Raw genomic sequence first — 27,065 nt, forward strand, 5'->3', positions numbered from 1 at the left:
AAAGAAGTCAAACATTCCTAAAACTCAGCGTGTTCATTCATTTGGAGGATTTGCCACTTGAACATTGGCTTTATTTTGCACTAGGACAGTTAAATGCAAAGGATATTTTTTGGTAATAAACGGGTTTAGGTAATTTCAGGCTAAAAACAGCCCTTGATAGCTTTTAGTGAAGTCAACTGCTGCCAAATGCAAGAAAATAAAGTAGTGCCCATCCCCAGCAGTAAACTCCATTATTTCAAGGAATTGTGTCCCAGTGAGGCCAAAACTGAGCTTTCCATTGGGAATGGAGAAAAGCAGTGTCAGAAAGGATGTGGGCTGTTCTTTTTTCAGAACGTGAGTTCAGCAGGGGAAAAAAAAATCCTAAGTGTCATTGTCATGTTATTTTGAGACAAACAAAATGCATTTAAAAGGAGATGTTTTGTTTCTCATTAGCACTCTAAGCTTTTACATGGGAATGTTTTTAGGTTGACAGATTTTGTGGGAATCCCCAACAATTGTCTGCCAGCTGTTAATTTCAGGCACTCTGAGAACAGCTGGTCTTGTAGCATCTTCTCCTGTCTGACCTTCCTCATCTTCAGCAGTGCTCCCTCTTTGTTAAACACACCTGATGGTTCTAGAATTTTCCCTTATTATTTGACGGAAATTACAATTATTATAATTTTTTGGCAGTGGTTGTGTAACTCAAAGGCAGTATTTTATCTGTGGATTGCAGTTTAAGTTCACTAAATAGAAAGTTAAAAATTCTAGAAGCCATTTTAGCTGTCTGAAGATAGATCTGAATGCACATATCCATTTTTTTTCTGCAGAAATACTTGTCAAAACAAGGTCTCTGCTGGTCCCTATCAGGTCCCTTTCTTACTGTGCCCAGAGGAAAGAAAAAACCAAAATGTCTCAAGAGCTTAAGGATCCAAGTATAAAATTAGTATAATAAGTATAAAAATGTCAAAACAGATGAGGTGTATCTGGAAATGTGCAGTATATTGTGCTTGCTGCCTTTAGTGCACTAAGTAATGACTTTTATACAAGTTGCTTTGGCCCTTAGTCTTTATTATCAGGAATTGTTCTTATCCACTTTTATCTTCAAAGAATAGCCAAAATTATGCTGAAACTTAATGTCTTTACCTCCAACTAATGCCAGTGTCTGTGCTGGAGGGAAAAACTTCATTTAGCTGATGCTCTGTCCCTGCTCTGGAATTGCCAGTAATGCATTGAAAATTCACCTCTACCAAAAATGGAATTTTTCCCAATCTTACTTTGTTTTAGTAACAAGAGTACTCTGGGAGACTTCCATGATCAGCACTGATCAGTTGTACTGTGGCATTTGCAGCTGGATAGAATTCAAAGTTTCTTGGGCACAAATATTCACAAACCTTGGTGTGTTCAGTGATTCTGAGGTCTGATTTAACATTTAAATTATTTATATTTAGGATTTATATTATCTTATATTTCCTCACCTCTTTTGCTTGTGAAAAATATTTACAATCACTATAATGCAAGTATGTTACTTTTTAATAGAAAATACTCATAAAACTGGGTTGATATTTGAGATTTGGCAAGAGGTAACTAAATTCCATCCACCACAGTGACTAACATTTTGACATTTACAGATGTGCCTTTGACTTTACAGTTTGTCAGATGTGACCTATGTATCTTCTGCTGTAAATACCTGGAGTGTGGAGGATGAAGCTGGAATCTCTCTGTGCATGCAAATTTTTGCTTTTAAATTTCACTGTAATAATTTTCATACCTTAAGATAGTTCCCCACATGTAATGTGAGTTGCCACTGTTGATACAGTTATTGGATTATATTGGAATTATTAGTTATTAGAGTTTTAGAACTAATTTGAATTAAGGATTGTTTATTAATTTTGGACCTTATGCAAAATATTCTGATATGTGCTGTGGCAAGATAAACTAAACTGTCAGTGGAGATTTTAATTTTCCTCTGAAATTGGAGAAATATTTTTCTCCTAAATACTGAGTGTAGAGTATTTTATGATGGTTTGCCTATAATGAATCTTGTTGATACACCCAATAATCAAGAGTGCCAAGAAAGCTGAATTTCCATCCTGGTCTGCCACTCTTTGCTGGGAGTGACCAAATCACTTTTGCAATAGGTAATTCAATATTCTGGTTTTCTTTTTAACTTGTTTCTGCCAAATGAAGGCAGACTGATCAACAGGCACATTGTCAGATGACATGGGAAGTCAGGATTTGTACTTCCCCAAGAAAATATGGGTTTCCCTATAGCCCATCTTAAGTCTAATGCCATCATTAGGTATTAAAAATGTGATCTGTAATAAAATTGAAAAGAATGTATTAGTATGTTCATTTTAAGCAGTAATGGCTGTGGCTGGTCTGAAATGGCCTAGACTTCATTTTACCATCCAGTGACAAAGTGGAAAGGCTGTACAAACGTATGGTACTTTAATTAATGGGGGCAATACTGAGCTTTGAAAGTCCTCTGGAGCTTTTGTCTCTGTTGGAGCATTGTGCTGTGAATCTTCCCTAATAGTTAAAGCAAATGAAGTAAAATAGCCTTTGGGCTATTTTGTTACACTGTGTTGTTGGGGAAAAAAATTAATCCTGTGCCATTTTGCATTTGCTGTCTGTGAATCAAACTGTGAAAGCTAATTTAAAAACTTTCACACTCGGCTTGAATGAGGACTGTCAGTGCTTGGAGAATGTCAAATTGAATGCAATTAGCTGGAGTTGGGCTAGCCTAGATAAACCCATCAGCCTCAAAGTGCTCAGCCTTAATGACTGATCTGATAAACTAACACAGAGGTTACAGGAGAGAATTTAAGGGCGTTAAAGTCCTGCTGGAAACTTGCCCTGTGTAGAAGAGCTTTGAAACCGAAATAGTTTGTACACCCAGGGGCAGGGAGGAGGTGAGACCCTGTGGAAGGTTAAATACAGCACAGATGTTCATCCAGGAAAGGGAGACAAAACCACTGATGAACCTGCTCAGAAATAGTAAATACATCAATTGTTTAAGTATTTGTTAATGGTTAAGCAGCAAGTTACCATTTGTGTCTCTGAAGTAGCTGAGTGCCAAAGGCATTTGTAGAAGAGGAGTGGTGGAGTGAAATTTTGGAATGTTTCAGGGAATGGTGGCACTATTGCTGTTCGAGGTTGGGGAAATAATGGGGTTTTGAAGTTCTTCTCTTAATTGTATCTGTTCATCAAATGCTGCATCGACCTCTAATGGGGACATGGGGTCCAAACTTAATTGATAAAGTGAAGTTCATGCTTGGTTCTGTGTGTTCAGAGTAATTTTCAGATGGGATGTGAGCAGGTCTCCCAGGCTGCAGGTGCTCAAGAGACAGGGAGATGAGGAAAAAGACTGGAGGAGAAATAGGTGATGAACAGCTGAAGTGGTGAGAAGTTATCTGCAACATCAGCTGCTAGTCTAAAATGTAATGACTCTTCCTTGGAAGATGGGACTGTCAGTGGACTGTGGCTTTTGGGATATTATTTTTCCATGAGAGCATGTCAGAAAATGTGTTTGGAGCTCATTCAGAAGTTGCCTTTTTTTCTTTTCTCTCCACTTTTTCTTGGAGAAGGCTCCCTGCAGAGTTTTATCTCCAGGTGCTGAGTGAGGTCTCAGCCCAAGTTATTCCCTGAGAATTGCAGTGAGTGACCTCTGATTTTCCTCATGGAGAGAGCCCTGATGGTAAATTGAAAAGAACTGAGCCTGTAAATTAGCATTTTACATGTCATCCCTTCTCACATGAGCAACATGAATTGTGCAGACAACAGCAGCATTTTTACTTAATGAACCCAGCCATGAGCACTGTTCACGTTTAACATATTTACAGGGGGTAGCATCCAGTCAAAAAATTCCATTAATTCTTTTTGCATGAATATTGTGTGCATGAATGCATGCATTTATGTGTCCATTTGTATGTATGTGTACACTATTAGTGTATGCAGTGTTAAAGCATATAGAGTAATTCAAGAAGAATCACCGAGGAGGTTTCATTAGGCATGTAAATGTATTCAGCAGAAGATCTGAAATAACTCTTTAATGGAAAGAAAAAGGAAAAACTGTGCCATTTGACATGAGAAATCTATTTTGAACTATTGTATATGCACAGTCTGTTTTCTGCTTTCCCTTTCTTGAAATTGTTGCTTGAAATATTATGGTGGCGTGCAAAGGCTTGAAGTTTAATTTTAAATTTAATTTGCCTGAATGCTGCCAGGGTATTTTTACATAGACAGTAAAATTGCAACTTGGTAATACTTGGCACTCAATTTCTATAGAAATGGCATTCAGGATACAATTTTGGGCTCATAGGTAAAATAAGATGAAATCACACATGTTAATGATGATTTAAAAATATTTTCAGGACTATGTAAATGTAATTTTGTAATGGATTTTGTTAGTTTTATGGGCAGCAGGGGAGGGAGTTTGTAGCAGTCATATATATGTATATTTAAAGCTGTGAATGAACTTTTTTCAATCTGTTAATCCAAATGTTCTTTAATGGCTAAAAATAGAATCAAATTACTTCATATAAAAAATCTGGGACTTACTTACTGAGCTTCAGGCAGAATTATTCTTCCAATAATATTCTTGAATGGAGTACTAGAGGTTACTGTGCTGCTGAAGGCTGGGCTTCCTCACCTGTGATTGCTGATAATGTGGTTCCTTCCTGACTTCAGTCCTGATAGGAATGCCTGTTTGGTGAAAAAAAGCAATGTTTTCATGGCTATTATAATATGAAATATTTGCTTTGAGGTGTTCAGCATTTGTTATCAGTGAAACTTTATTTTCAACCTCTCTGTCATCATCTTGGACAGCCCAAGACCTTGAGCTGAGCCTCTTTATGGGGAATGCTGCTTTCCTGAGTGTTGCCCCTGAAATCAGCTGGCTCAGGGCTGGCCCTGGTACTTTGTTGTGTTCCAGGAGTGATGTCTCATCTCCAGAGGGGTGTAATTCATGGGGAGGACCAGAGGAGATGAGACAAAGACTTATTTTCTTGTTGAATGTCACATTTCCCAAAGGAAGTCTTTGGTTAAAGATGCACCACGAAGTCTCTGTGTGGTTGGTTGGTTTTATTTACTAGAACAGTGCTCAATAAAGTAGTATTTAATAAAGTAGTGAATGCTCTGAGCATTTGTCTGTGTTTTGTCTTTCCAAGCACTTTCTGACACCCTTTGACACAGAGACCTGAAAATCACAGCTAGAATTGAACATCCTGCTTTTCATGTTTGGAAGAGAGTCACTGCTGTGCCAGACCCAAATCCCATATTCCTGATGTAACTTCTGTAGGAGTGGGTGTTGAAGGAATGCAGCTTGTGAGCTGAATTCTGGAAGGTGCTGCAGTGTGCTTCTTGTACACCTGTGCTGCTGCTTTATCCTGCATGGAATTACACACATACACAAAAAAAAAAAAAAAAAGGAAATTACTGTTCCAGAGCCAAGCACATCAGTAAAGAGATGCTGAATTAATCATTGTCCAGGTGGAATGGAAAGTTGTGTGTGCAGTCACAGAGTGACTTCTCTTCCTGTGACAGCTTCAGGTACAGACAGTCTGTGCTGGAGGATCAAAGTCAGGGTTGTGTGCTAAGGGCAGTCACTGTCTGGGATCACTGCTAGCTGAGCAGGGGAGGAGGAGGAGGAGATGATCTCATGCCTTGGGGAGCAGGACAAGCTCCTGGAGGTTGAACTCTGTGTTTCCAAGCTCCTGTGTGTGTTGTTCAAAATGCCAGCCCTGGCACTTCACTTTGGTAAAGTTACCAGGAGCTAAAACAGAACTCATAAAGGGAAATACCACTCAACTTTAACACATGGTTTTACCAGACATCACTGTAATTAAACCAAACATCAGCAGTGACCAAATCTCTCTAAAAATGGTCAGAAAGACTAATACATTTCTTGGAAGAAGCACTAGTTCTGACTCAAATTTCATGGGCATGTTTTGGGCTACTGTAATGTGCATTTCTTTGGTTGGACTACCTGAGCTAATGCATTAAGTACCATTAATTTCAGCTCCTGTGTAGGTGCCTGTAGCTTCTGTGTACCTGTGAGTTGCAAGTAAAAAGTATTTTCTCTGACTGTGATATGAAATAAATCTAGAAAACTTTCCTAAGCATTGTTTGCAAAAGAAGCAATATTTTCAGGAAATTAAGTGAACTTTTCTTTGCCAATGTGATACCATGTCAGTAGTCTTTTTTTGGTTGATTGGTTGGGTGTTTTTCTTTTTTAAATTTTTAATTTACTATAATGCTAGGCACTGTTCTGTCATGTGACTCTTCCCAGTGGAATAATAATCATTATTCTGCAATTCTTGCTGTGGTTTTGATAAAAATAAATCTGAAGAAGAAACCCACTATGCATCTTTTTTAAAAAGGAAACAGCTCTATGCTCTTATTAGAATTAAAGAATAAAATGTATCTTAGGCTTCTTAAAATCTAAGTAGGATGAAGAATTCACTGCAGATGATCCTGTGGAAAGGCTTTGCAAGAGGAGGGCAATCAAATAGGGATAATTAGAGTTATTATTTAAATATGCAGAAAGCAAAAAGCTTATCTGGAAGAGCAGAGTGAAGTGTAAGTGCAATGTAAGACCCACGTAAGGATGATTTGCAAGCAGTAAAATCACATCTCCCTGACTTTGTAAGTACAAACTAATAAGCAATATTTAATAATGGGGACTGTAATAGTGTGGGATATAAACCCAGTGGAATGTGATTTTACCATTAGATCTTACCTGAAGGGGATGGATTGGTTTAGCACTGACAGAGGGAGGATTACAGGTATTTGGAATGTGTGTGCAGTAAGGGATGAGAGTAATTGCTCAAGATAATCTCCGAGCAGTTAGCTCAGAATAATGATGGGGAATTGGTGGGACCTCTATTCCCAGGTTTTACTTCTTCCTCTGAATCAGCCTGAAAGTGTGAACACCTCTGATGGGACTCTGGCTGCTCCTGTGATTTGGAAAGGTTTGCTGAAGAACAGAATTAATGTGCTGCTAAGAACAAATCCTCCTTGGCAGAGAAATGGGTGGGATGGTCTTCAAGTTCTTAATCATCCCTGATTTTGTAACTCTGTCATTATTTCCATTAATTAACTCTAGTGGGTAACACAAACATCACACTCCTTCCAAAACTAATATTATTACTGCCTGCTATTTAGTCTGTTGATCTGAAAAAAAAAGCCCAAACCAAACCAAAATGTTAAAAGTGGTGCATAGGCAGTAACTTCATTGAACGTGTATTTATCTGAATGCCTTGACTGGGCATCATCTGCAGCCTCACCATGGTTTCTGGCTGGGCAAGGCCAGGCCTGCCTGATGCTGGGCTTTGGGAGGCAGGAGCTGCTGGAAAGGCTGGGATTCAGGAGCTGGTTCTTCCCTGGGGCTCAGCTACAGGGCAGTGGCTGCCAGAGAAGGAGAAAGGAGCAGGGGGCCTGACCACTGGAATTCCTTTGAGTTCCCCTGGCCCTTTCACCAGGCCATGGGTGCTTAACCCAGTGGTCCTGGCTGCCTTCCAAGTGTGGTAATTAAATTCTGCATTCCTGAATTCCCTCTCACTTTAATTGGATTTGGAATTCTTCACCTTTTGGCTTTAAACTCACCTGGTGAAACAACTGTTTCTCATTACAGCAAGGACTTTATTTCAGATCAGGGTGTATTACCCTTGGATGTAATGTACATTGCCTTAAGTGTGCCAGGTGTTTCAGGAGAGCAGTGCACAAGGGAGAGCAACATTTCACTTCTGTTTTTAATTGATTTTCTTTGCTGCTCTGAAGTGCACCCATTTGATGGTTATTCCTGTTCACTCTCCCAGTTTACAGGCTTTGTTGAGACTGTAGAATCAAAGGCAATTCATGAAAATATTTTAGATCTTTGCTACATCCAGGAAACCTTCTGTTTGTGTCTGTGTGCAGCTTTCATCTCTTTTGTACAGTCAGTGAAATCTGGGGCATCACTAGAAATTCAGGTTTCAGTGTGTATCCAAATGTTCACCTGATCGTGGAGACTGCTCAGCACTTCACAGGAACCAGCTGGTAAACAAGGGAATCTGTGCTACATCTCCCCTAAAATATGGCTTGATTTCTACTGTGCCAGTAACTTCTGTTCCTGTACTGGGGCCTAAATAATTGATTTTTTTTCTGTGTGTGCCACAGCACAGCATTTTAAAGCCCAAGCTGCCTTGTCGATGAGTACTGTGATTCTGCAGAAATTTTAATTAATGAATAGGGATGTCCAAGAGATGCAGGCAGTAATGAGAGTCAATACTTGGTTTAAATCTGGGAAGGTAATTTCTGGAAGGGACAAATCTTTGATATGGATAACAGTCAGATGAATTCACTTGAAGGTTCACCTGGCCCTGATACCTAAATTTAGAACTTGTGAGCACTGCTGGCTCACAATCAGAATATGTTTTTCCCTGCATAAAATGGAATTATATTAGTCAATTCACATTAGCCAAGTCTGAAGTCTGTGTCTGGTTGGATTTATTTGTACTGGGCTGATGACAGAGCTCTGTTTGGCTTTTTGTCTGACCTGGATATGTGTATTTTAATGCTGTCAGTCTGCTCTTATGCTGCTTAGTGAATACTCCTGTTACTGAAAATCCAAGATCTGTAGCCCTTTATTAAATTATAGAGTACATTACTTGCTCCTTTAGTATTTACCTTTGGGCATTAGGAATTTTTTCCTAGAAAATAACCTGGAAAAGGTTTTTATGGGAGTTTCTGAAACCTCTCTGAAAGAAAAAAAAAATCCAAGCATATCTGGGAATGCATTAAAAAAAAGCAAGCAGTAGTAATGAACACATCTGCTTTTTTTTCTTTTCTTTTTAAATTAAGAAGTATATTTCATATAAATGATTGCACAGAAGTCTTCAAAAGTAGGAAGGTCCCACCTGTGTTATGGACTATAAATTGACTTTGTATGGCATTCTGTCTCTTTTCTCTGTTTGAATTCCAGGGGACACCCCCAGACTGACAGAAAGCCTTTCTGTTGTGGACTTGATTTTGTTGGTAGGCAGAGAGGGCGGGCAAAAGCAGCATCCTGTCTTTCATCCTTCTGGATGAGGATTAATCATGATCACAGCTGCAGGATAATGCAGATCTTAGCTGGGGCTGGCGAGGGGGAAGGGATGGATAAGGGGAGAGCAAAGGACAGCTCTGTCTTCCCTTCCTCCTGCCCTTTATGGAAGAGTTGGATGGAGCTGATTCTACCTTTTTTTAAATAGTTAATCTTTAATGTATCTTGTGTTTTTTTTCCTTTAATCAGAAAGAATGCAGTCAATTTACTGGTAACACACACAGAATGTTTGCATGGCTTCCTTGTTTGCTTGATGATGCATCAGGCACTGGGTGCTGAAATTCTGCTGGTTCAAATGCACAAAGATTTACACCAGTGACTTTTACTGTGTCTCTGTAGGCAGCCCCAAAATGCCCTGCAGGTCAGCTGTTTTTGAAATGGATAAAAGTGTGCTAATTCCTTCAAGGAAAATCAGAAGGATTATGACATCTAGGAAGAAGAATCTGCCAGACAATTCCAAAGCAATATAACCAGGACTGACCCAACAGCATCTCTAAAGCTTCCAATAAAATTGCCTGAGGAGTCTGCCAAGAAGCCAGATGCTGCTGCTGGAAAAATACCTTCTGTAGCTTGGCATTTGTCCTGTAATTGCTTCCAAGAGAGAATAAACTGTAGCATGACAGTAGAAGGTGAATGGTTCCTCACTGCATGCTGCTTGGTGATTTTAAAAAATACTTTGAAAATAGGCATTATTTTCTGATGTGTTACCACTCATGCAGATCCTTGTACTCATTTAACTGCTTAAGAGTTCCCCATCTGAATAATCAAAAGCTTTTCCCCCCTCCCCTCGACATGTTAGCCTGGCAGTGGTTTGATTTTTCTTTTCCTGGAAGTGATTCCTTTTGCAGGGTCCCTAACCTGATCACCTGGGCTTTGATCCTTTAGGGTGTGTGGTAGTCATACACACCTGATTATGCAACAGTGGAGACCCTGTATGGAATTATGATACAGCAATCAACACCTGGCCCACACAGTTCCAAGGGTTAGATAGTGTTGTGGCTTTGTTTTTTCTTTTAGTGTATTTTCCAGTTGTGAGAAGAGCACTGTCTGTCATTATTCAGAAATGCTGTTGAATCTTACCTCAAACCAGAAAATGCATGGAAATTCTTAGGGAAGATGCTTCCTCCCTTTGAAACTGGTTAATACTCCTGCTAATAGAAAGCATTTGTGGAATAGTGTGTAATCTAATCAGATACAAATTAGATGAGAGCAGATAAGTGATTCCAAGAAAATTATTTATTTGAAATTTCTCCAGTAAAATCTGTTTGGTATGATGCAGGAGCCAGCCTGCTATTCATCCCAGCAGTCCTGTGGGATTGCCTTCAGAAGTAGTTTGAAGACCAAAATATTCAGATGGAATGGTCAAAAGTAATGCTGAAGCTAAAACTCATCAGAGAATCACAGAATGGCCTGGTTTGGAAGGGACCTTAAAGCTCACTGAGTTTCAACCCCTCTGCCATGGGCAGGGACACCTCCCACTATCCCAGGCTGCTCCAAGCCCTGCCCAGCCTGACCATGGACAATCCCAGGGATGGGGCACCCTTCTCTGGGCACCCTGTGCCAGGGCCTCACCACCCTCACAGGAGAGAATTTCTTCCTAATCTCTGCTCCAAACCTTCTCTGTCAGTTTGAAGCTGTTCCCCCTTGTCATGTCACTGTGTGTCCTTGTGAAAAGTCTCTCTCCATCTTTCTTACAGGTTCCCTTCAGGTGCTGGAATGCCACACTTAGATCACTTGACATTTGAAAATGTTGATATTTGTCAGTTGTGAACACAAATGTAGAAGTAACTGCCTGTTTGTGTGAATTCATACTTACAGTCCCAGAAGCTTCTTGCTTTTTCCCTTTGCTGTGCTAGACAATGAACTTTGGTAGGAGTCAGGTGGTTGAGTTTGGTGTAATAAAGCAAAAGTCCATTTCCAGCAGGGTGAATTCCTTTGATCAGTTTTCCTAATACTTTACAGTCAAAAGAACAAGAGCTTAGTGTTGAAAAACAGCAGTGAATAAAGATCATGGCAAAAGGGCTTTTTGTTATTGTTGGCATTAGGAGGCTTTGCTTTGCTTTGCTGTAGTGTCAGGAAGCTTCAGAGAATGGAAGGGCACAGGGTACAGGTCAGCTCTTGTGGCTGAACAAATCTCAAAGGGACCTGGAAAAGTTGGTGCAAAATTCATATCCTTTAAGAAGGTCAATGTAAGGCATCACTCTAAACTTTACTTCAGATTTCAAAGTATGGCTTAAGTTAGGTATAGTGCTGGTATTTTATTTAAAATGAATGAGAAGGTGAGTTTCAGTCCAGTTTCACTTGAAATATTAAGAAAATGATCCTGAAATTAAACAAAAAACAGAGCTGAATCAAGATATTTCTGTGAAGGACAGGAGATGAACAAGATTCCTTCAACTTACTGTGCCACTTCAAAACTTGCTGAGCTGTCCATGATGCAAATGTTTAATTCCATAACCTTTTCTTCCAATTAGAAGACAGATTCTGATTGTGAGGAATTTGCATTTCAATATGAAACATGGAGTCTGACATTGCTTTTACCTTCTCCCTGGTGATGCTCCTGACTGCACATTTCTCCCTTTCCTTCAGAGTGATGATTGCACCACTGCACTTTAGTAATCATTTAACAGCTCTAATTACAGAATACTGTGATCCCAACTGTGTACTTTGTCCTCTTTGCCTTCTCAGTCTCAGTTTCTTTGGTGTTGAGAGGATCAGGAAAGAGCTGTTCTTCCACTTTGCAGAAATAAACTCCAAAGGCCTTGCTGTGGTAATGTACAGATCTGCATTTTCTCGTGGCTTTGGAGTTAACAATGCTGGATTTTAGCCATAGAGGGCTTGGTTCTTCTGCTGTTGTTTACATCAGTCACACCAGCGTGACTTCTCTGACACTAATGCAGATACACCAGCATAAAATTGGTGTAACTGCAACTCCATTAAAATCAATGGAGTTATGCCAACAGGAGTCAAATGCAGCACTATTGATTTTGTGCTGGTGTGACTTCATTGACTGGAGTGGAGGTGAGGCAGTTTCTGCTGGTGGGGCTCAGGTCACAGCTGTGCTTGTGCTTGGAGTACTTGTGACTTTGGTTTCTTGTTTGTTCTTGCACAGCCTTATCAGAAATTCCTTCTCTTTTCTGCTCCAGGGTCAGCAGTGTGGGAATCTGGGAGTAGTGGAGTTTTGAAGTAATGCAATTCATAGGGGAAAAGCAATAAGGTAATTTCACTGAGCAATCTCTAGTCCCATCTGAATTATTTCCTCTGTTATCTGCTAATGTGGTATCAAAGGAATGATGTGGACTTTTTAAACCTGCTCCTTTTTGATGTGATACCCTGCTAAAGCTTACAGAAGCATTTTGAGTGGAGTTTTGAGTCAGAAGGTGCACTTAAAGGAATGATGAGTGCTGTATCTGTACCCCCAGCACACTGGGATTGTTCCTGGTTTTCAGCTCTCTGGGCTGGAATTGCATTTCCTGCTCCATGGGCAGAGGAGATGTACTTTCCCCTGAATTCAAATGCCATTCCTTTGCTATTTCAAAAATCCTTTAAAGCAAGTCCATGTCTTCTATTTTGCCTTTGTTGCATGAATGCTGCCCTGTATAATATAAAATAGAAACTGGAATATTAAAATGAAATGTTAGTAATTTGCCATTAAAAATGTTGATGAAATCAATTCATTCCTTTGAAAAGCTTCTTTTTAATCCGGTCAGCATTTTCTGTGAGTAGAAAATTCACAGCACTTCTGGTGAATAATTGGTGGAGTGGAGTGCAGTATTCACCACGACATGGAGTGATTTCCAGGAGGAATTTCAGTAATTATTCCTGCCACCACTGGAATACTAATAAAAATCTTACTTTAGAAATATTGTATAGGTCAGTTTTATGCCAAGATGCTCTTTCAGTGGTGCTTCAGTGGTGCTATTTACCCCATCTGAGGAACTGGGTAACATTTCTGAAAGATGCCCTTGGAGACAGAAAAATGAAGCATAATTTAAACCACAATAAACTCAACAAAATGTTTTATTAGCCAAGTTACATTTAGGATTTCGTTAAAAAAAGAGCTTCTTGTTTTCAGGAGATAAGTATTTTATGAATGCAGTCAACTACAGCAACTAAATATAAAAGGAAATTAAATGCTGTGGTTTGAGTACTGAGTTGTTTTCTGATATTGGAAGAATTAAAAAGGGTTATTTGGGAAGTGTTGTTCTGGAAGACACTACATAGTACAAAAGGCTGAATAAAGGACATAAAACTCCTTCCTTTATCATAATATATAGATAATCAGGAGTGGAGGGAAGTACATGCTCATTTTAGAGCAAACAAAACAAAGTATGTGATCTGGAGGCAGTTGTGAGTCTTAACAAGTTGTGCAATTTAGGGAGTGAGTGGGAGAGGAAGGGTGCTGGGTTCCAGGGGAGGGTTTGTAGGGCAATAAATGTTTGTGTAGTGTCTCAGTTGGTGCATGTGAACAGTAAAATTCCTTTCACCTCTACAGGCTGCAGAAATACCAGTAGAGAAATGGCAGGAAAAGGCAGTGCTTGGCATAGAGTGCCATTAAAGAGAGTCCTTTGGCTTTGTCACTGGAGACAGTGCATTCTGCTGTTCTGGGGGCAAGTGGCAAAACTGGAGGAGAGGGACAGACCTGTGAACAATCCAGCAGAGGTTGTTTCTGTGCCAGGGCAGCAGAATATCAGTGCATGGTCTGGCTTAGATTTTCCTGTTAAACACTTTACAGAATTTGCTGTAAAGAAGTGTCACCAGCAGCTCTCCTGTTTGCTTTTGTTTCCTCCTCATTTTCTCCTCTCTCTCAGTGTCTCTTTTACCTCAGCCTCCTCCATTTCTGGTTCTTACTTGCAGCCCTTGTTGACTGCAGTGTATCAGTGGGTTTTGGATCAGTCCCTTGGGTTCCTGTTCAGAATTAGTGCAGTGCCTGCTGTGACAGATGAATCCTCTGATGTTCCCCTGACCATTGGGGAAATGAGCTGATGAGTACAAAACAGTGTGAGCAGCACCAGAGGATTTCCTGGCCCCTGTCCCTGGAGGGTACAAAGAGCATTGGTGGCAGGGATGGGTTTTCCACTGTCTGTCTGTGTGTGGTCCCCCTGCTGTTCTCTGTGTTAGGCTTGGAGGGCAGGTGGGAAGTGGATGAGTTACATTTTCTCCCTGGATTGCAGACCCTTACACTTGAACTGGTTTTAGTTTTCCAGGATCACATCACTTTTCACTTCTATTTTCATGTTTCTTTTCCCTTTTAGTATGTTTGGGCTTTGTTTAACACTCATAAAACCACAGGCATCAACATGATCATGTAGGGCTCTTTGGAGGAGCAAAAATCTATTGCAAGACTCCAGAAGCATAAAAGCAAGAGCTAAGGATGGGAGCAAGGCTTTTGTTTTGTCAAACCAGTGTTTGGGAGGTACCATCCTCTTGTCAAATCCCACTTTGGGGCTCTGGAGAACTTAAATACCTAGGGAATGCCAGGGCTTAGTTACAAATCCTTTCTAAGACTGCTTTTCTTTTATATAAGCAGATGGAAACTGGTTTCAGGGGAGGGAACTTCTTAAGTTTTGAAGTTCTGAAAAAAATTAATTAATTCATGTGTTTTAAAGCCAGAGGGGAAGTATTATGATCATCTTGTCTGACCTCCTTCATAACTTGGGCCAGGGGAAGTCTCCTAATAACCCCTGCACGAGCTCACTGAAGCGTGATTGAAAAGACAAATGATTTGACAGAAATATTTGTTTCACAGGCGTGTGGGGGAGGTGAGTGGAGCTTGGGACTAATTTCCCCGTGCATAAAGGGTCCAACCTGTGTTAATCCTCACTGCAAAGTGAATTCACAGAAATATTTCTTTGCTAAGGCTTTAGGTTTTGTGCTGGCGTAGGAGTAATAGAGAGCGCAGGCTTAAGAACTTCTCCTGGAATTAAGAGGCAGTTAATTCCAGAATGAGCTGATTGTGTTCCTGCTGTAGCCACTCAATAAGGCCACAGAAAATGTCAGTATTTTGTTAAAACGAAGAGCTCAGAATCCTCTTTAGGAAAAGCTGAGGCATGCACATAGCATTGCAATAGCTGGAGCAGTAACAAGGCACACAAGGAGATTGTTAGAGTGGATGGATATGTGTAAGATGATGAATATTTTTTATATAATTTTTTTTTTTTTTGGAAGCACAGCTAACAAAATTTTGTCTTTAGAGCAGGGAGAGAAATGTGGCAGAACTGATCAAAGCAAATAGCATCTCATTGATAAAAGACATGCTGCAGTACTTCCCACAGTTGGGAGGCTGTGGTATTTAACAGCAGTGACCTAGATTGGAGGAGACAATGAAAGCTGTTGCAGTGAGGAGCAGATTGACTGCCATTCTCATCTGGGTAATAAACGGCTGAAATATGGACAGTGCATGGAAGTTTACTAATGTGGCTTACATAAAGACCTACACTTCTGGAGGAATTGTCTCTGTAGCAAATTCAGTTTGAACTATAGCTGGTGTCTGACAGATGTTTATGTGCTCCTTTACAAAGATACCTATTACTTTATTCAAGGATCTATGAGCCTGCGAGAGTATGACCTGATTAGGTTTGAAAGTAAATCAATATGTGAACCTGTCCAAAAACAGACATGCATTTATTTTAAAAAATATTACTCAGTGGGATAGCCTCGAGGGGATATAGCTTTTCTGGAGAGTTTCAAATGAGGTAGCAGTCATATGTTGTTACTTTAAAATATTCAGTGCCATTCTGATGCTGCTATTTCAGCTGTCCTGTTGGAAATAGCTGACAACAGGAGATGACATTCCTCATGCTTTGTAGCCACAATGGTCTTCTAAGACATTAAAACCTGCTTAACTATGGACCCCGGGGGTATTTGGTATTTGTTTTTAATTTATTTTTTTTAATAAGTGGGCCTGTTATAAATATTTCCCTTTTGTGAAGTGGCTCATGTTAGTGCTCCTTGTAGAGTTATGTAGTTAACCTTTAGGTAAATATAAATCCAAATTCTCGAAAAATAAACTGTCAATCCAGCTGTGACTCGAGAGATGCTTTAAGTAAGTGCCATTGAGCTGTAAAGGCTGATGCATCCCTACTGTGCTGTAAAACTAAATATTATTAAATTGGGTTGCATGCAGGGGGAGGGGAGGGAGATGGGGGCTGTGAGGGACATCTGTTGTTCACAGAGCTCCTCTCCCTGCTCGTGGGGGGATTTGAAGCGTGAGTGAGGAGGGTGGGGGTGTTCCCCCAGCAGCTGTGCCTGGGGAGAGGCATCTCCTGTCCATGGACTGGCCAGAGAGCTCTTGGGTCCTGGAGGCTCCACTTTGGGAGCTCTCTGACCAGCCTTTCCTACTCTTCTCTCAGCTGAGAAGATTAATCAGGATGCTGTTGGTTTTATTCAGGTCTGGTACACCAAGCAGGTGTATTCAGCAAGCACTGCAACTTCAATTTGTGCCTTGCTTAATTGTTTTCCTACTTTTTTTTGGCCATGAGGCGCTTATTCAGATTCCACAGAGGGGGGAACAGCGAATTTTGTATTTCAGAATCAGTTCAGCAGATTTTGAAAAGCTATCTTTGAATATTCTATAATACACAGACAGATTTGAAGAGCTTATTAAAGAAAGCCCCTGACACACTTCAGCAATATTAAATCACTTCAGACGGTGCATGGCAGTGTAATGTTACTGAAGCATTTTAAAATGTTAAAAGAGCCTGGATTTGAAAGTACTGGTGGCTTCACAGCCTTTACTGTGAAAAGTGATTTAAAGTGTCAAAATTACTCCAGTGTTTGCAGTCTGTTACTTTCTTAAATGACAAAGAAGGGACATTAGTAAACAACTCTAACTGCAGTTAATCTCTGGCCATCTAACCAGCTGATATGCTGGGTTAATATCTTTATTAAATGCTTATTTAATAAGTGGGCAGCTGTTCTGACAGGCCAGATGGACTTCTCTGTAATGGTGCTAATAATGAGAACTTTCTCACAAAAAGAAAGGGGCAGTAAGAAGATGCATTTGGTGGGAACATCCTGACAAATGGCTTTGGGACAGTCTGATCCCTCTGCCCTGACAGACTGGCTCAAGTGAGTGGTTCATCCCTCAAAGCAGGAAGGACCAGCAGTGAGAATTGGAGCCCTGGGTTCTTTTTTTGCTTAGATGTTTATTCTTTGTGTATTCTTTGCCTTGACATCCCCAGTCCTGCCTCCCTCATCCTGCTCCAGCACATTCCTGCTGTGGGCTCACAGCTGGTGCATTTTTGTCCCCAACAAATCCACATTATGGTAAAGCTGTAGCTTTCTCCCTAAATGTTATCTTTTTTGCACCTATCCCGTTTATATTTCATGGGTTTAATTAACTATTTTCAGAGATCTTTGCAAGAAAGATTACTAGATGAGTGTTAAAATTACAGCTTTGTTTGCGTGGAGACAAAGTCTTTTATACTGGAAACATTATCATAAGCAAGAGGAGTGGCAAAGTATGATGTTCTCAGCATGAGCAATGAATACATTTTTCATTTCTCTTTGTTCCAGTAAGAGAATGAAAGCTCTGAAAGAGAATTGGAGGAGTAAAAATCTGTACTTACTGTCTGGCAATATGGAGTTGGTGCATTTAAGAATTGAGTCCCTGCAGATTTTTTTGCTTTTGGTGACATTTCCTGCATTGTGGTCTTTGTCCTCCAGCTTCTGGTCTTCTGTACACCCTGAGCAGTGTCTCTAGGCTGTGAAGACACCTCAGATATGCCAAAACACCTCAAATACAGATGTTTGAGGTAGTCACAGATAACTCTGTTTAAGCATCTAAAATCATGGATTGGCTCAGTAGATGCAGAACTTTATATGTTTCTCCTTTGCAATGGTTTGGCTTTTTTGTTTTCCTTTCATGTTTTAATCCCAGAAAATGACTGTTCCTTTTTGTTTCCTTCCTTAACAGCACTCGAAAGGAGTGAATGAGATGAACTGTTTGGGTTATAGTATCTGAAAGGCTAAATTATTCTCTTGGAGAGACGTTCTAAATGAGCCTGACCGAGATCCTGGATCTGTGTGAAGAGGACTAAGGATATAGGATGTCAACTGAGACAGAACTTCAAGTGGCTGTTAAAACCAGCACAAAGAAAGACTCCAAAAAGAAAGGTAGTGACTTATTTCTCTTTATTTGTGTGTGTTTTTTACTTTAATCTGTTCCTACATCAGCCACCTTTGGCACATCTGTGGATTTTATGTTATCTGTGTGCTCAGTGAAAGTGGGATTTGTTAAGCTCAGTGGAAGTCTGGTACAGAAATACCGGGTTTGATTCTCTGACATAAAAAATCTATCCTTTTGAAATACGAGAAAAAAATTGCATATTATTTATGGTTCATGAAGAGAAATACATTTTTTAAAATTACTCAGCAAAAGATCACTTCTCTTTTTCTCTGCTGATAAACATATTTTATTCTAATGGCTTTTTTTCTGCTTTGCTCTGAACTAACCAGAGCTCAAATGAACTTTCTGTTCCTGGAGTTTAAATTTTACTGGCACTTGGTGAAGTTAGAGAACTCAGTAGCAATCTGTGGAGAGATTAATTGTAATCTGGTATATGGAAATAAAAAAGAAGAGGAAGAAAACTCAAAATTAAGGAGAAGCTATGGAGAAATGCATGGTTGGATTAGTTCATATTTGTATTTATAATTTTGCCTCAGACTGTAGAGCAGTTCTTTGGAATGTTAAGTGTGAGAAATGGGACCATATGAATTTGGTGCTTGTGCTTGCTTAAAGAGTTTTAGTAGGGATTTTTCTCCTTAGAGAGAAAAACAGTATTTTTAGTATTAGTATTTAGTGTTTTTAGTATTAGTTTTTAGTATTTTTATTGCTCATGGTTTTAAATACTGATGAACTTGGAGCCCAAGACCTTGACTTTCTAGTGGTGCTTCTTGTTGTTCTGTGTAGCCATATTTGGTTATTTTTTTAAACCTACACATGAAATTATGATTGCAAACATATTTAAGATTAATCTGTTATTAATACTCAGATAAAAAAGTAAAACAAAAAGAAAATAATCACACTTAATAGTTTTAATACTCGACACAGCAAGATTTGAGCTTTCATGTAAGCTCTGGAGTTTTTCATTCTGTTTCTTTCTGTGGATGTGTAATTTAGCCATTTACTTCTGAGGGGTTTTCTTCATTTTTCGAAGACAAAGATTATCTTTGCTTATATATGTATAATGCAGATTTTACTCATAGTTAACTTGAACTGCTGGGCAGCAATGCCTTTTACTGCAGCAATTCTAAAAAATCATTTACTAAGGGCTTGTGTTCCCTTTGGCTTTTGTATCAGAAATCTTTATCCTAGAGTTTGTAGAAGACACAGCAATTAAAAAATTCCAAGTGTTTGTTCAGGAAGATGGTTTAAAACCTTATGACTGCTCTAGGCCAGCACTCACAAATCAAAAATGATTCATTTAAGATTAAAAAGCTGCAGTTTGGAAAGGCAAGGAAAGGGGAACTTTGATGTAAATGAGAATGTGATCTAAGATGTTTAAGGCAAATAAAGTTAAAGTGGTTTGGTCGTATGATCATTCAGTTTTTGGGGGCAGGCAGGAAATTAAAAAATGTCATTTCTTTGCAGTATGGATAACATCTTTTTGATGTGTGTCCTATGTTATTTCTTCTGCTGGAGGCTGAAACTTTTGAAACCAGCAAACAACTCTTTTAGGAACTTGGCGTTTATGTTAATAAAGTATTCAGCATCCAATTTGTAAAAACATTTCCATAAATCACAAGAACCGAACACTTCTCTGCCCAAAATCTGATTCTATACCCCAAGTGGAAATTCTGATAATGACTTTCAGTGCTGAGGGGGAGTATAAAATCAGTTGTGTGGCAGTGATGTGCCTGGGGAGCTGGAAGGGCCAGGGAGTGGCAGTGGCACATCCCCAGGATTGTTGTGGCTCAGTGCAGCCCCATCAGCCCTCCCAGGGCTGGAGCAGTGAATGCTTCACACAGACAAGGTACACAATGCACACACTGTTTGCTATTCAAATCCCACAGAACCAGAGTCAAAAGGAACTTGGTGTGCTCATTTACTTGTCATTGAGTTGTATGCACTTGCCTGTGTTCCAACAAAGGAGCCCTCCTCTGTATAGTGGGAGTGATGGACACGTGAAAAACAGGGATTTTTTTTTTCCTTTTTTTTCCCAAGTTCATTAACTGTGAGCAGTGGCAGGTAGCAAGTGCTAACATGAAGTTTCTAATGATGCTAATCAATGAGTTTGATTAGGCAATGGGACTGAGTGTTCCTAAGAAATAAATCTTTGCTGTATAAACAGAAATTTCAGCTCTGGTGTTTTTCCAGTGTTTTGTTGCACTTCTGGGAGAGCTGTGCATCCTTCTCCATCCAGAGCAGGGACAGGCCTCTTTTGCTGTATTTTCCACTGCTTTGGTGGTTCTCCTGCTTCTGCAGCTCACAGCACTGCATGGAATGTCTGTCCCACATTTGTGTCCCACTCTGGAGGTCTGGGGTGACTGAGACAGAATGAGGGTTAGTGTGGAGTTGGGGCATGGGACTGGGTTCTTTCCTGATCTCAGCCTAAATCTTCTGTGTAGAGTCAGGTAAATCTTCAGTTCTCTTCATCTGCCTAAACATCCAGTAAAGCAGTGTTTCTTGTCTGGAGTGTTGAAATTCAAGAAAAGCTGAATTCCAAGGACTGGTAAGGTGTATGGGTATAAAACAGTATAAAGTGTCAGATAAATGTGAGCAGCTCTTCTTATTGATGTCCAGTGGCCAAAAGGAAAGCAGTGATGTGTATGCTTGTGGTAATAGTGCCTATCTTGAGTTAAAGCCACTGTGATGTCATTAGTTAACAATTTTATAACCTGGACAGGTTAGAAGAAAAGCCCAGGAGGAGTCTAATGATACTTAGTGAGTGTGAATGCAGAGTCTTGCTGCTGGGATGGACTAACTCCCTGCCAGGAGGGTGGAATGTGTAGTTGGAATTCCTTTAGGATTTCATATTTCCTGTGCTTTTAGGTTGTGTTGCATAGACTGCTGACTTTTGGGTGACAGGGAAGTAATTTGATTTGTGCTGGAGATGGGGCAAATGACAATGCTTGTGCAAAGATTTTACCAGATATTTCTTTGATGTGCTGGGGACACACAGAAAACTCTTTCTGTAGTCACATGCAAAGCAGTTCCCTTTGAAACACTTCTCTTTAGGTGTGATGTTCATACAGCCATGAGCTTTCTGGTCACAGCCAGCTCTGCACTATCTCCACTGTCACCTGAGCTGGTGTGTCAGGCACTGTCCTGTTCCAGCACTGAAGGGTTGTCACTGCAGTCAGGACAAGAATTTAAATACAAAACCCTCTCAGAAGCTGCTGCTTGCACAGAATCACAGCTGAGGAGCTCTGACATTCTGTGGGTAAGCTCAATATGTACATGATCATGTCAGACTGGAATTTTGTATGTTAACAATATCTCCCTGGATAACCTTAAAAGCAGGCTATTAAATCAGGAACAAATTTTGTCTTTTATTCAGTCCATATTGATCTGATGGATCCAGGGTTGGGTGGGCTCTAGAAATGTTTCCTGGCAGAAAGGTTAGAATTTTAACTGACCTGGAAATACTGATGAGATGAGCCAGGCACCTCCCTTCCTCTCCAGATTGTCACTTCTTCCTCCCTGTGCTGTGAAGCTCCTTGACCCCTGAGGACCAGTGTTTCACCCTGACCTCCAGAGCTCTCCTTCCCACACTTTATTCCATTTTACAGGCTTACAGTGCACTAGGCATTATTGGAGGAGATTATATTTCTGCCATCCCCCACCTCCAGCCCTAATCTTCATGCCACTCTTGCTGATATCTGCTGGTAACTTCATTGTAATTATCTTTTTTGAGAACTTGCTCACATTTTAAAGGATATCCTGGAGAGGTTTTATGTTGCTCTCTAAGTAAAAACTTCTCAGGAGATTTAGAAAGCTCAATTTGAGGACTTCTTTTGGTGATACAATTTCTTTTTTTTTTTGGTGAGTTTGCCAAAAGTAATGTGTTCTTTTAGAAGCATTTAGAGAATTAATGATACAACTAATGCTCTTAAATGCTGATTTTATTTTGTTTGTTTATGTCATCTGGTTCATTAAGAAGTGAATAAAAATTGTATGTTTGTATTGTCCAGGATAGGAAATTAGAATTTTTTATTAGCCAGAGTTGTTAGAAACATAAACCATGTTTGTCTTGTAGTACATGGGGGAAAAGCCTTGTTATAAGTGTGTATAGATTATTGAATCAAATTGAAAACATTTACTTGAGCCTATCAGAATTAAAATTGATTTAGAAACCTCTCTGGGGGACATGTTTGCATTGATGTTGAATTCACACTGATAACTGCCTGGGAAAAATCCTTCTCACAAAATTAGCTGAACAGAAAAATTGAAATGGAAGGTCAGTAAAGAAATGAGCCAGGCTACCAAATTTCAATGCAGATGTGTCTGCTTAGGGTGGGCCTAAGGGAATTTTTCTAGAGATTTCATCTTTCCTCTTGCACCTGAATTCTATAATTTTTCTATTTGAAGCTTAGGGCTTGTTCAGCAATTCCATCTCTCACTGTATCTCCCATCATAAGACTCCTGAGTCAATTTTCAAAATGACAGGCACTTGTAAAAAATGGAAGCAAATTCAGAGAGGAGCTTGGGCACGTTGACACTCAGTGTGATGGTGGCTGATGCTCAGGGATCCCTGGGCAAGATTCCCTTGCTCCATGGGTTTGCAGAGCTGGGAGGTGGGAGAGCTGAGTCTGATCCTCTCGGGATCACCATGGCAAAAAGCTTAATGGTGCCATTTTCTCTCTCCTGATGAAAAGGAAAGCAGTGGCTGCAGGACCGTTCACGTGCATGGGGCCTGTGGCAGAGTCACATCTATTTCCTGGCTCTTTTAAGCACTAATGAGAGGCTGGGATCTGCCTAACTAGCTAAAAGAAAACCTTTGCATCCCCAGGAGCAAAACTCTAGTCAGGCTGAGATCAAACAGGAGCTACCTAGTTAGTTTAAAAGCCTTTGGGGATAGGAAGCCTTTAAACGAGGTTGTGTTTTGTCATTGTCAGTTTTCATCATAGGTGCCTCATCTACCCCAGTCCTGTTCTGGGCTTCTCAGACCTCATTTGAATCCAGTCTTTGCCCTAATCATTGCTGAACTTGAGAGTGGAATGCAGGTTTCTGATGGATATAAAAGTTACAATTTTGCTGACACACAGAAATGTTGGTGCAGTTTTTGCAGCTATGTTTCCAGGTTAGAACTTCAGTTTAGATTAATAAGTGCTATGAACAGTGTTGGTAGATTACTTTTTGAATGAATTAACTTTTTTTAAAAACTTTGTGATCAACTACCAACAATTAAAGCATCATCACTATAATGAGGCATTTCAAGATGTCACATTGGTATAGGTTGGTTTATTTTTCTGATTGTGTAGCTAAGATTCATGGAATCCAGCAAAATTTAAATTTGATCTAAAGAGTAATGAACAGAGGAGCTTCTTGCATTGACTGGGAGTGGATTTGCTTTGTTTCCTTGCAGTAGCTATGAGTTTTTCAATAATTTATAGATCAAGTAACAGCAACATTAATTGATACACTAATTGTGTCCACATTCCTGTCTTTAACAAATCTCTTCCGTGAAATGATTACTGACAATATTAATTGCACGTCTTTTGTGAGTTGATATAAGTTATGAATTCATTCTCAAGTTGAAAGGGGGTGGGAAAATCATTAATTTTGACATTGTGTAGCTGTAATTAACAAGGGTTATCCAATAACCTATCATCAATTAGAGAGCTCATGAATTCTGTTTTAAATACCACGTTCCAAAGGGGGTCTGTGGCTGTTAATTGAAGGATTCTTTGGGGGTGATGGATGTTGTCTCTTGTTTCAGATACGATGTTTACTGTTGTTTTTAATTGGGGGAAATCTGCCTAAACTGAGGTTGGGGCTGGTTCAGCCTGTGCTGTACCTTGTTGTTGGCTTCATCCTTTTATGCTCTTAAACTACCTCTGAGATTTGATTGAAATACTGAGAAAATGGGGCTGATAAGGAAGTAGAACTTCTAAACAGGCAAATCAATTCATTCTCAGCAAAGCTTTTTCTCTGCTTGCAGTCATTGAAAAGACTCTCAGCAAAAATTGCAAAATTCGTGTTAGAACTTCTGCAAATGGAAAGTTTTGTTTAGAGAGTTCAGGGAAGAAAATTCTATCATGTAATGAAAAACTGAGCAGGAGTGACCTAATTCATCCAGATTAGTAGCTAAGATACCTCCAGAGGTTTGGATTAGTAGAAGTTTCCTAATATGGCTCACAGAGAAATATTCTACAGGGACAAGTATGTTGGTGATGATAATGCTTTTGGAGCATTCTTCATCCAAAGATATTTTCTTACCTAATAAATATTAATGAATACCATTTCTGTCAGCATGTTGCACTACATGCATTTGAACATTTGTAATTTTCTGAAACATTTTGCTTTTTCCATCAGCATTATTGTTACTTGCAGAATTTACCATAAAATGCAATAAAGTGTTGATCTCTGTATATTACAGATTAGAGGTATCAGCTGTGTTGATGATAACTGCTCCCATTTTGCTGAAGGGATATCAAAGGCTAGTAAATTTGGAATATTAGCTTGATCCCAGTATTAAATTGCTCACTAATTTTCCCTGAAATGAACAGGTAACACTTAGCATTGGTGTCTGCATTATTGCAGTGTATACTTTTTCATATTGCTAGGGAAAATTCCTCCAATCTTGTATAATTTTATGTCATTTATGGAAAATCATGAGCTTTCTTGACCTGTGTACATATGGGGGAAATGTAAATTGATTTCAAAGGTAGTTAGATCCTTGCATCAAAAGCCAGGGCTGATCTCTCAATTACTTTTCCAAGATTACAGCAGAAATCAGGGCAGAGCTTGGTGTGTAATCCAAGGATCCTGTTTGTTATTTGTGCTTTAACCAGCACGTTTCACTCTCTCAGTGTTGACATCACAGTAATTTCACTAATCAGCTTGTGAAGAAAAAGCTCTGGAGGAATGTCACAAGAGAAATGCAGGGTTTGGTTTGTGTGTTTAAGCAGTCTGAATTAGAAATGTTTATTTAGATATAAATATATATATATGTTAGTCACAAAAACTTTAGTTGAAAAATAGTGGGGGCAGAGCAGATGCCCCAATATTGAACTAAACCTGAGAGTTGCCAAAGGCTGTTTTCTTTTGGTTCTGGCTGTAAAACCTCGTGTGGAGATGCTCAAACTCTTAATAAGTTTCTGCTTTGAGCTTCCTGAACAGGTGAGGATCAGTGGGGTTGAAATCACTTCTGATTTAGACACTGTGTTTATCCTGTCTCACTGCCCAGGCTGAAACACCAAACCCAGTTATCACTTAGTTGCAGGCAGGTGAGTTTACCCCCTTTATTTACTCCACTATTGGCTTTTCACAATTCCTTTTATTTATGCAGTTGTGCAGTGCAGGGGAATAGTTGCCAACACAATATCCATTATTATTCTGACAAGAACAGAGTAGCTTTCACTTCCATTTCCCAGAGACAGCATTACTCATTGCTGCAAAACAGCATTAAAAACAGGAGAAGGAGGGTGAGTTGTCCCAACACTGCCTGTCCTTGCTCCAAGTAGAACAAGTTTGAAGTAGAGGTGGGAATGATGTGTGCTTTCCCTTTGTGATGGGGCAAACAGGGAAAGCAAACAAGCTGTTGCTCCATCAATACAAAAGTCCTTGGGGGTGGAACCAAAGCAATTGTCACGATGGTGTTTGCAGCATCCTCCATTGGAGGTAACTGAATCTGGTGGGCTACAGGGTTTGGGGGATTTTTCCTCTCCCAGATCCTCCTGGCAGTGGTTTCTCTGGCCATAGGATATCCTGCAGGGTTGTTAAAAGCAGGAAAGCTCCACCCTTGACTTCTAAATATTAACATTTTGCAGCAGATTCTTCTACAGGTGACAGGAGCAGCAACTTCCTCTGGAGCCAACTTTAACCACCAGCAAATGCTGAACAGCTAATCTGTGATCTATAATTACACCTCTTATGCTCTTAGTTTAGTTAGAGGGAGAATTGTAGTGAAAGGGATGATTCAGGGAGTGAAATGAAATTAAGCACAGTCTTTTGAGGTTAGCTATTAATTTCATTTTAAATATAAAATTGCCTTGAAAGTAATAAGAGGGTAATATTCACACATCACAATAATGTGCTGATAACTAGGTAGAAGGCAAAAACACCAGTAGTAGTTGGATGAACCAATCTTTTCTTTTGCAACCTTGTGTTGCCTGCATAAGTTTTAAATTGAATTCATATGTCCAAAGTCACATAAAATGAATTAAATGCACCAGGGAAATTGTGTGTACTCTGAACTCAGGCATGGCTTAAGTTTGACATGGTTACCTGGTGTGTTCAGTGTTTGCTGCATTTACTAGTGTAGGATGTTTATGGTTTATAGTTCTTTTTAAAACAATGCACCTATCTGAAATGTCTCTTTAAAAATCATGTTACCAGCCCTTCCCAGTAAAACTGGATGTGGAAGAGCACAGCCTCTGCTGTGGTGAGCGTGTCAGAAGGATGGCAGTGCTGGAGAGACACTGGAGATCAAAATGAAAGCTACCTACAGAATTCTTTATCTCTCTTGCCTATTTTCTTTCCCTGTGCTAGACTATAACTAAAGCAGTGCATTATATCTGTGCCTCTGTTTAATTGCATTAAAGAAATGCCAGGGCTCTAAGGTTAAGCACTAAAATTCTAAGGAAGCAGAGCCTCAAAGTTGCCTGTGTAAGCCTCATTTAATATCCCTTCAGGATACACATTTTCATACAGTTTTTAATGAGCTCAGCTCATCTTGCTGTTTCCTGGAGACCTTTGTCCTGCTCAGTGAATGGAAGGACAGTGGTCAGGGAATGTTCTCCATTTGGGGCTGCTTTCTGTGCTTGGCACTCAGGATGGAGCTGCCTGCTTTGTTTGCATGGCACCCCAGCCTGACTGTGAATATGTGGCTATTGA

General features: G+C 39.8%; 1 protein-coding gene across 5 annotated transcripts in view; it reads left to right on the forward strand.

Moving 5' to 3' along the window:
- The window catches only part of DAB1 (DAB adaptor protein 1), a 136,011-nt gene that overhangs the window by 20,297 nt on the left and 88,649 nt on the right, over positions 1–27,065 (forward strand). For 2 of the 5 annotated variants that reach the window (XM_056497943.1, XM_056497944.1), the window contains exon 2: positions 17,979–18,178. In XM_056497943.1, the coding sequence (XP_056353918.1) occupies positions 18,112–18,178 (67 nt within the window). In that variant the 5' untranslated portion in view covers positions 17,979–18,111. Of the gene's footprint in view, positions 1–11,747; positions 11,832–12,207; positions 12,279–17,978; positions 18,179–27,065 lie in introns of those variants that run through there. The other 3 variants (XM_056497946.1, XM_056497945.1, XM_056497942.1) reach the window with 3 other exon arrangements.

The sequence above is a fragment of the Oenanthe melanoleuca genome, chromosome 8, assembly GCF_029582105.1.
Source record: "Oenanthe melanoleuca isolate GR-GAL-2019-014 chromosome 8, OMel1.0, whole genome shotgun sequence".
Taxonomy (NCBI): domain Eukaryota; kingdom Metazoa; phylum Chordata; class Aves; order Passeriformes; family Muscicapidae; genus Oenanthe; species Oenanthe melanoleuca.